The following is an 8,886-nucleotide window of genomic DNA, read 5'->3' on the forward strand; positions in this document are numbered from 1 at the left end:
AGCCACCAAACCCAGCAGGTGAGCACACCTCCAGCTTCAGCACAACATAAAAGCCTGTTCCCTAGCAGATGAGCCCACACCGTTAGGCATAACATTGATTAAATCACTAATCAAACCAACCAGAAGAGCACTTACACCATGATCTTGAAGATCCTAATTCAGGGACAGTTCCACGACATCTGGAGCCACAGTCATGCCTGGCATTCCCAAGGGAGGTACTACATGTCCTCAGCTGCACTTGGGCTTGGCCATGTCTCTGGGAGAACCCTTGCCAGCACCAAGAGGCAATTCAGCTCTGGAATGTCCTGCTGAAGAGGAACCAACTCATGGGCAACCACGCCAAAACCTCTGCCAGTGGCTCCTCTGATGCCTCTCCACCACCAATGCAATCCAACCACAGCGAGATATCACAGAGACCACCAAGCAGCCCTACAAGAGGCCAGCTCAGCCATTCATGCACTGCAACCTTCAGCTACAAGGCAGAAAAGCCCCAGCCAAGGGCCCTCAGTCATTTCCTCCCAACTGAAGTGGGGACCCAAAATATTTTGAGCCTCCCTAGCACAGTGTCAGCCAAGCATTCTTGGTGTCTTCTGGAGCTCCTAGTGTCCCTTGGAGGGATCCATCACTTGTCATCTCAGCACCAGCCAAAAAGTTATGGTCCCCCCATGACTGCCTGCTTCTCCATAACCCTTCCCCAGAGCCCAGCTATGAAGACTCAGCCCTGGACAAGGTATTTCATAACTTCTCCTGGCTTTCTCAATGCTTAATCATTTTTGCAGTCGTCTGCAAATGAGTCTAAGCCTTTGCTATGAGGAAGCAGAGGTATCTCCACCTCCCTTCCTGGTAATTCTGCTAGGGTGGGAAAAAATAAAAGTGCATGTGACTGAGTTGTTAATAAGACATCCCAAATACAAAAACAAGCTAATTAAAACCAGGCATGACCTATTCATAAAATAAGTCCTTTCAACTGTAAAAGGAGAGGAGAAGCCTTTGAAGTCAGGTCTCATAATCCAGTGAGATCCCTGCCTCCACCAGTGACCTCACTTGGAAACTCGTTCTTACCCAACATCATTAATGCCTTCCCAATGAAAGCTGGCTTTAGAGACAGCTTGGATTTAACAATTTGTGAAGCCAAAGCCTCAGTAGAACAAGTTAGCCAGGGTACAGAAGAGTCTCCTGGGGCTCTTCGCCAAGGCTAGGATGCCTGTGCAACTCCTTGGGTGTTCCTAGTCAGGGGGGACGCCATCTCTCAGCAGGACTTTGGGCTGCCCTGCTGCACCCTGCCATGAAGCACGGAAGGTTGGGGTCCACCAAAGGGTAAATTCCAGAAGAGGAGGGACTGTCATCACCCCTGCCTCAAAAGAAGAGCCAAGGGAGCAGCACAGACACCGTGTCTCAGCTCAGGAGAATGTGAAGCCAAGATCCATCACACAAGGTCTGCAGGGAAAGGAGGCAGGAAAAGCCAGCTAGTCCCGGGCTTTGAGGCAGCCCCCAGTGAGGACCAAAGGAAACCCACCACGGGGAGACAGCACTGCCTAATTGCTCCGAGTGTCCCACTCTCCTCCCATGCTCCCCGCTGCCATCACCACCAGGGATGGGACATTGGGCCAGTTTGGCAACGCCCCGTGTGTCCGCAGACATTCATCCCAACCCGCTGCTGGAAACAACCATTGTTTGTGAGATTTACTGTGAATGGAGCCAGATGCCAAGATAATCCCCTTATTAGGCTGATGCCTCTTCTGTTGCATCCTATGTGACTCAGAGATCAGAGAAAACTCAGCAGACCAAAGAAACTATAGCACTGGCTGAGAAAAGGCACAGGAAGAGGCATTTAGGAGTGTCCACTGGGCTCCAAACACTTGGGTGTGCTGAGAAGGGCCAGGAGAACCACAGAGGATCCCTTCAATGCAGAGGTTATCTACAGGTTCATCTGGTGTTAGGCAAGGGGTGACACCACAGTGGTCTCCCAAGCTAAGAATGAACTCGTAGGACATCCATCCCCTCTGGGCAAAGCCACAGAGACTGGAAACCAAAGGGACCAAGCGCATCTCCGTGGCATGGTGGGGCACCATTTTGTAAGAAAAGAGGGGATGTCTGTGATAGTCTGCAAAGGGACTCAAAGATAACCAGCCCTCAAACTACCAGTAATTTCTTTCTTCAAAATTTCTTTCAAATTCAGACCAGCAAGAACAAACCACCTCACCAGAAATCCTATCCCACCTTCCAACCTTTCCTTTTAAAGGCCAACACAGATTCACACAGATCCCAGGGACCAACACCACAGACACGGATGCTCCAGCATCTCCCTCGAGCTCCTCCTGGGTCCTCATCAGGAGGAGGGGAGAGATGTCTCCTGAGCAGCACACAGAAGTGACAACAGTTTACTGGATATTTGGACAATCAGGGAATAATCGATGTGTCACTGCCCAAACTTGCAAACTGAAGTGGTGCTCCAGGAGCCACCAGGGCTGATTTCAGGAGAAATGCCATAGGATTTTCAACACCATAAATTATAAGGGTATAAAGAATATCAGTTTTATGGGAAGAATGCCCTCCAGCATGGCAGGACATGGTTTTGTGGGGGGGAATACAGGTGGCAGCGGCACTGACAGAGTCACCAGCATCACCTCTGCCACACTGAAAGCCCTGAGTCAGCAGGAACGCAGGAGGGGCTGCCATCTCCCCCACAACCTGCCTTTTAAACCCAAAGCATAGCCCAAGGTCAAAGAGCAGCTCATGGGAAGGAGTCGGGGGTCTCCCGGAGCCAGGACATCCCATCCTACAGCACTGGGGTCTGTCCGAGGCAGGCACAGCCTCTCCCTTTGCTTTAAGCACTGAGGGATGTGCAGCAGCCAGGCTGCTCCATGCAGAGGGAGACCCAGAGGGTCCCCCCCAAGCTCAGCTCAGGGTCTGGGGCTGCGAAGCTGCCAGGGAGGAGGCAGAAACGCCGCGCTGGGTGTGATGACTGCATCCAGCCAAGCTGGTGTTTGGGAATCAGGGAGCTGGTGAGCACGGAGGCAGGCGCTGAGCGCCTCGCTGTGGGGAAGCACGGTGCTCAAGCACCGACCCTCCTGCCCTGCAGACAGCTGCTTCTTGCAGCCAGCCACATGCTAAAGCACATTTCTTGGAGCCAGTCACCTGCAAAAGCACATTTCTTTTAGCCAGCAAAATGCAGCAGCGCCAGCAGACCCCAGGTCAGATCCACTGGCTCCATCAGAGGCGGCCGTGCAGGATTGCTCCCTCCGGCAGATTTTCTCCTGCAGGTCGCTTCTCAGCTGTTTGCTCTTGATCTCTGTCTCGCTGTCTCAGTCCCCCCAGGGCTGTCTGTGCCCTGCTCTCTCCTGCTTGCCTTAGGCCTGCTGTCACAGGCTCTTTAGCCGTTTTACCTCGGATAAACTCTTCCTACAGTTACCAAGCGGGCAGCAGAAGCAGAGGCTGCACACAGGGAACTGTGAATGAGGCCAAAATGGGGGGAAAAACATCCCTGTGGAAAAGCCTCTGAAAATCAGGCACTTTCTGTACAGGTTTGGGCATCTTGTAGCTGCAGCAAGGCTTCCTTTCCTCAGAAAACCCACATGCCCTAAAACAATCAATGCATTCCCAGTTCAGTCCCCACCAGAGAGCATCGCTGCCGGAGCATGGAGAAACACCCAGACGATACAACCCAGTCTCTGAGCACATTTCACCCATAACCTCTGCTACAAGGCAAGTGCACCGTGAGTGTGGAAATCCTGACATGCAGCCACACATCCATCTGGGCCACCCAGACACGAACATCGCTGCTGGATCTACCTACGAAGGCACGGGGTGTCGCAGACAGCATCGGCCCACAAATTCCCCCTCTTGTCCTGCTCCCTCCTGCAGCAGCTGCTCTCCCCTGACTTGGCTCTATAAGGTTTGAGCTCAAAAATAACCTTTTGCTTGCTAGAAATCCATCATGGATTTGTCACAGGGTTGAGCGGGAGCTACTCACAGAGATTTTGGTAAAGATGGAGAGGAGAAGCGACAGGCCGGAGAGGTACATCTGGATTCTCTCCCCTCCAAACCTTCGCTGGAGGTACTCGGGCATCGTGACAATCTGCCAGAGGGAAAGAGAGCGCTCACAGCCCTGCCCAGGCTCCCTCCTCCGGGGATGGTCTCAGGGAAGGCAAGGGGACAGCTGTATTCCCAGAGCAGGGCTTAGGGATCTCAGAGGACAGTGGTGACAGCCCCCTGGGGAACAGGGTACATGCCCAGGGCCAGACTCCCCCCAGCAGGCTCAGCTGTACGTACCCCAGAGGAGATGTAGACTGGCACGAACACCCAAGCTAATGCCAGAAGAGCGTAAGTCGCCTGTTGGGAAGGAGGAACAAGGCACAGCCAGAAAAAAAACCACTGATTGACATTGCCTGCAGTGTCAGACCTTGTCCACCCACCCTGACCTGGCTCTGGCTCACCCTCAAGTGCCCATTTCCATCCCCAAATAGCTGCAGACAGCAGGCACGTGTGCACGAAGTCATGGTGGAGACGCCCCTGGCACCCCCACCAGCAGGAGCCCGCTCCCCTCAGCCTTCAGCTCCTGACCAGACGTTTCCCACTAATGCCCTGAGCACCAAGCAAGTTAAATGTCCTGTTTTTTGCTGCAGAACCCAAGGACTTTGGATTCAATGTGCAGAGAATCAGGGAATGGGTGACCTATCCAGCCATCTCCCTGTTGGGGTCATGCAGGGGCTGGACTAAGAAGCTCTGCTCTGAAACGTCCTTTTCCCTGAGCACGTGGATCCGAGTTGACTCCAAACTCACTGTACGTGCACCAGACACGAGCTGCAGAAGCTGAGTTAGCAGGGTTGTGTTAATTATCCCCTGCACAACTCCTCCCAAGCCTTTCGAGACGTTGTGTGACGCTGCTGTGAAATGGGCCAAACAATTTCCTTACTAACATGACACGTTTCTTACGTTCCACTCGAAGCCAGTGACAGCGATTCCCCCGGCAGCACCGGTCCCGGCCAGCCCGATGAAGAGTCCCGAGCCTTCGCTGCTGGCGAAGAGAGAGGCACCGATCTGTGGGGAAGCAGAGGAGGAGCTGTGGGTGCTCGCAGGTGGGGTGCCCAGCTGCTGGCTCCCCACAGTTTGGCACAGCAGTCGCACCAGCTGGACCAGCTTCGGTGCTTCCCCAGCAGTGCAGCCCGGAGGGGATAACTCAGTAGACAGAAGCAAAAATAAGGTCTGAATGGGAGCAGCGGAGCGTAGACCTCCCTAACACTTCCAAAAGCAAAGTGTGGCCGAAGATACACCACATGTGATGAGGGACGTGGATGTATTTTGCAATAAAACACTTAGACTCCCATCCAGGTAGACGTGAGCCCCAGCAACCTGCACTCCTGCACGTTCAGCTCATCTGGGCATCCCCGGTGGGTTTTGGATGGACTTTGTCTTCAGGAGGATGAGGAGGAGCCACACGTTGCTGCACTTGCCATGGTGGCCAGACACCCTGCCCGGAGGTGGCTGCACAAGCAGCCAGTGCCAGACACAGGAAAGACCCACAACCAGTTTGTCAAGATCATACTGAAATAAGAGGGACAAAAGAAACTTTGGGCCACCCATGTCTTGCTGGAGCACAGGGGGCTGGTGGAGACAGGTGCTGCGCTCCAATGACACTCCCTCCCAAGTTCAGAGCAGCACTATGAGGAGACCCAAAAAGCTGGGTCAGGCTCCAGCATCCTTCATGCAATGAGAAGGGAAACAAATGCAGCTCAGAAGACAGAAATCCTGGCAGGAGGAGGTGTACAGGGTGAGGGAGAAAGCAGGGGGGCAGAAGAGGGAATTGGGTGGGAGGGACAGTGGTGCTAGATGTCCTTGCTGTGTCACAAGAGGGACAGAGGTCTCAACTTACTGGCCACCATGCCATGTCTCTGCCAGCAAGGAAATAGCCACTGACGGTGTTCCTGTTCACCCTGCATGAAGACTGGGAGGAGAGAAAAAAAAAGATCAGCACAGAGCACCCTTCCCTACAAACCCAGACAAAACACCAAGAAACCAAGAACCAGGTCTCCCAGACAAGAAGCCAAGAGACAGGAGACTGGGGATAATTAATGGGAGCTCTGTAAGTCAAGCTTAATGACATGAAACAGTGGCTGCACCCCGAGTTACCTGGAGCCATGAATAGCAAAGGAGGCACCCCAAGAGGGGGAAGCATGGAGGATGTGCCCATCCTACCACCACCCCAAGCAGACAGGTTGGCTAATAGGGCCCAGCTTTGGCTCTGATTTTTCTGCGAGGCAGAATAAGTGGCTTTGGAGAGCCTTTGTCTGAAACTGCAGGTAGCTGAGGGCTTTTTTTGTTAAGCAGGGCATTTGTCTCAACACCCTTTAATAGAGAAGCAGAAGATCTGCTTACACCCAGCAGACCAGAGGCCAGAGGAGAGGTTGGTGCTGTGGTTAATTCCACCTCATTTTCAGGCTATAGGAGTCCTTCTATAGGGGGGTGAAAGGGGTGGAGGGTTTGTGCAGCAGAACAGAGCAAATGCAGCACAACACATGAAATACATAACAAGGGCAAACTAGAATAAAATAACAGAGGTTTTCAAAATATTCCACATAGAAAAACTAGCCCTGAAAAAAAAAATTCAAAAAAGCAAGCAGAAAGAACAAGAGAAAATACTCTTACCCATATTCCCACTGCCACGTTTAAGGAAAAATAAAGCACTACAACAACAAGGTCAGCAACACTGAACTGCTGCGAGGGGGTAAAGGATCCAGCAGTGAAATTGCCCTCCATCATTCCTCTGCCTCCTTCTTCATCCTCAGCCTCACACAGAGTCACTGAATCAGTAACTCGTTAGCAGCTTGAAGCCATTTATCATTAAACAAGCCAGCAGTAGGAGCTTTGCTCCCACAGGTTCTTGGGTGGGCAGCCTGGCTGGCCACTGCCTCCCTCCTTTCCATTTCCCCACCACCCTTCCCGCTGGCACCCCAGGTTTCGGTGTCTCACAAATGAGCAGCTCCTTAATCCCCATTTCCTTGGGGTTTTCTGCTGCTTCTGCACTGATCTTGCAGAGGCTGCGGGCACCAGCCCGAGCTGCCCCGAAGTTAAAGCATTTCTGCAATGTGCTCTCAGGACATGGGCTCCCTCTTGCAGAAGTGCCTTAAATCTGAGCGTTACTGGACGAGAAACTGCCAAGGCTTTTCTTGCAGAAACCCCAGTATTTTTCTTGCAGATACTAAATCTGGAAAGAATTTACATGATCTTCTGACTAGTTAATTACTGCAGAAACTGATGAATCAAGCAGGGTTTTTTAAGTGTTCTTTACATTTGAAGGATCCCAGAGAAATACCCCTAAGAATAGCTGGCATTTCTGGTGATCTGGTATTTTTGCTTCTGGGGAAAGCACATAGAGATCAGGTGGTTCGACAGTTAGATGCTGTAATGAAAGGGGCATGAAAAACATCTGAAGTCACAGGTGCTTCACTCCCTTTCAACCACTCCAGTGCTAGAAAAGCCAAACACCAGCAATCCAGTCTTACGACCATGACCATTCCCAAATTCTTTAGTCATAATCAATACGATAATTGCACTGCATGAAAATAAGCAAAATTGGGGGTTTTCTATATGCTGAAGCAGCGATCACACACAGGAGTTACATGAACACCCGAGGCAAAGCCTCAGCACGCCAGCAGAAACGCTCAGAGATGAAGCTATTCCTCCAACAGCCAACACACAGCAGCCAGCAGGAAACAACCTTTGAATTTCATGGGTTTGGGTATTTAGTAATCATACTGTTTGCTGCACTGCATGCTCGGCCGGCTCATTTTCAAGTGGCAGCACGCTTTCCAATCATGTATCACAAGGTCTCATTAATAAAATAAAATTAAATAAATACACTGCAATAATATGCCCATCACCGAGACAGGTCAGCGTGTTTCTCTGCTCTTTGAAACAGCCGCCGACGCGCCCAGGAGCAGGTCTGCACGCTTGTGACTGGAACTGGAGTTCTCCCTCACTGCTCCACTGGAATTTAACCTGCATTAACACATTCAAAGTACATGTAAGTGTTAATACGTCAGCCTGGTGTATCTATTAACATCATTGAACTGTTTAATAACCTACTGTCATTAAAGTACAACAGGTACAGCCTCGTGTTGGGTCATTTCATAGAGACAGAACGTACCCCTCTGGACAGGACTGCAAAAAGCAAACAATCTTATGAAAAATAAGGTCACAGAACGAAGAACAGCATTATCTGAATGGAAATGTGCAGTTGCTTAAATAAAATCACCATCTCACTTGCTGAACGTACCAAGGAGATCAAGTACTGTAGATCTTTTAACAATATCCAAGTCTTCTAGTCACAGGCCTCCATTGTGCTGTACCAAGACAGACAAGGGAAGGAAAAACCTGCTGGTTTTACCCTTAAAAGCAAATGAACCTTCCAAAGCCCTTGGAAGTTTGTCTCAAGCAGAAATGGTGTCAACAAAGGTTAAGTTTCACTTCTGGTTTTGAACATGTCGAAGGTTTTATACTCATTTGTAGGACATTCTGATGGAGAGAGATCAGACCTAACAACCCCTAAACGCTCATTAATTCCACCACCATTTTCTCTGCAACAGCTCGGGAACTTCAAGTCTCCAGGACTGGAAGCCCCGTGTGGCAGCTAGCCGGCCACTCCCCCCACACGTATGTGAGGAGGGTTGGGAAAACAAACCTGAACAAGTTCAGCTCTGCACTATGGCTGCATTTTTTAGCTCATCTGTGCATTCAGGCCAGGATAGAAACCTCTGAAAAAACAGTTAACCTGTGATGAGCTGATTTGGATTTTATCTGCTGGAACCTCTACCCCCCTGAGTATTCCCAAGTCCTGGTTGCTCCCCGACATCCTGCCACAGATTTCACTCCCCTCCACATTCCCTG

General features: G+C 51.0%; 1 protein-coding gene across 2 annotated transcripts in view; it reads right to left on the minus strand.

Annotated features, from left to right (window-relative positions):
- Nucleotides 1–5,944, minus strand: part of SLC5A10 (solute carrier family 5 member 10) — a 39,262-nt gene extending 33,318 nt beyond the window's left edge. For both annotated transcript variants that reach the window (XM_074885596.1, XM_074885595.1), the window contains exons 1-4: nt 5,873–5,944; nt 4,936–5,040; nt 4,273–4,332; nt 3,974–4,078 (exon numbers count right to left, since the gene is read on the minus strand). In XM_074885596.1, coding sequence (XP_074741697.1) covers nt 3,974–4,078; nt 4,273–4,332; nt 4,936–5,040; nt 5,873–5,887 — 285 coding nt within the window. In that variant the 5' untranslated portion in view covers nt 5,888–5,944. The remainder of the gene's footprint in view (nt 1–3,973; nt 4,079–4,272; nt 4,333–4,935; nt 5,041–5,872) is intronic.
- Nucleotides 5,945–8,886: the final 2,942 nt, after the last annotated feature.

The sequence above is a fragment of the Strix uralensis genome, chromosome 16 (genome assembly GCF_047716275.1).
Source record: "Strix uralensis isolate ZFMK-TIS-50842 chromosome 16, bStrUra1, whole genome shotgun sequence".
Classification (NCBI taxonomy): Eukaryota; Metazoa; Chordata; class Aves; order Strigiformes; family Strigidae; genus Strix; species Strix uralensis.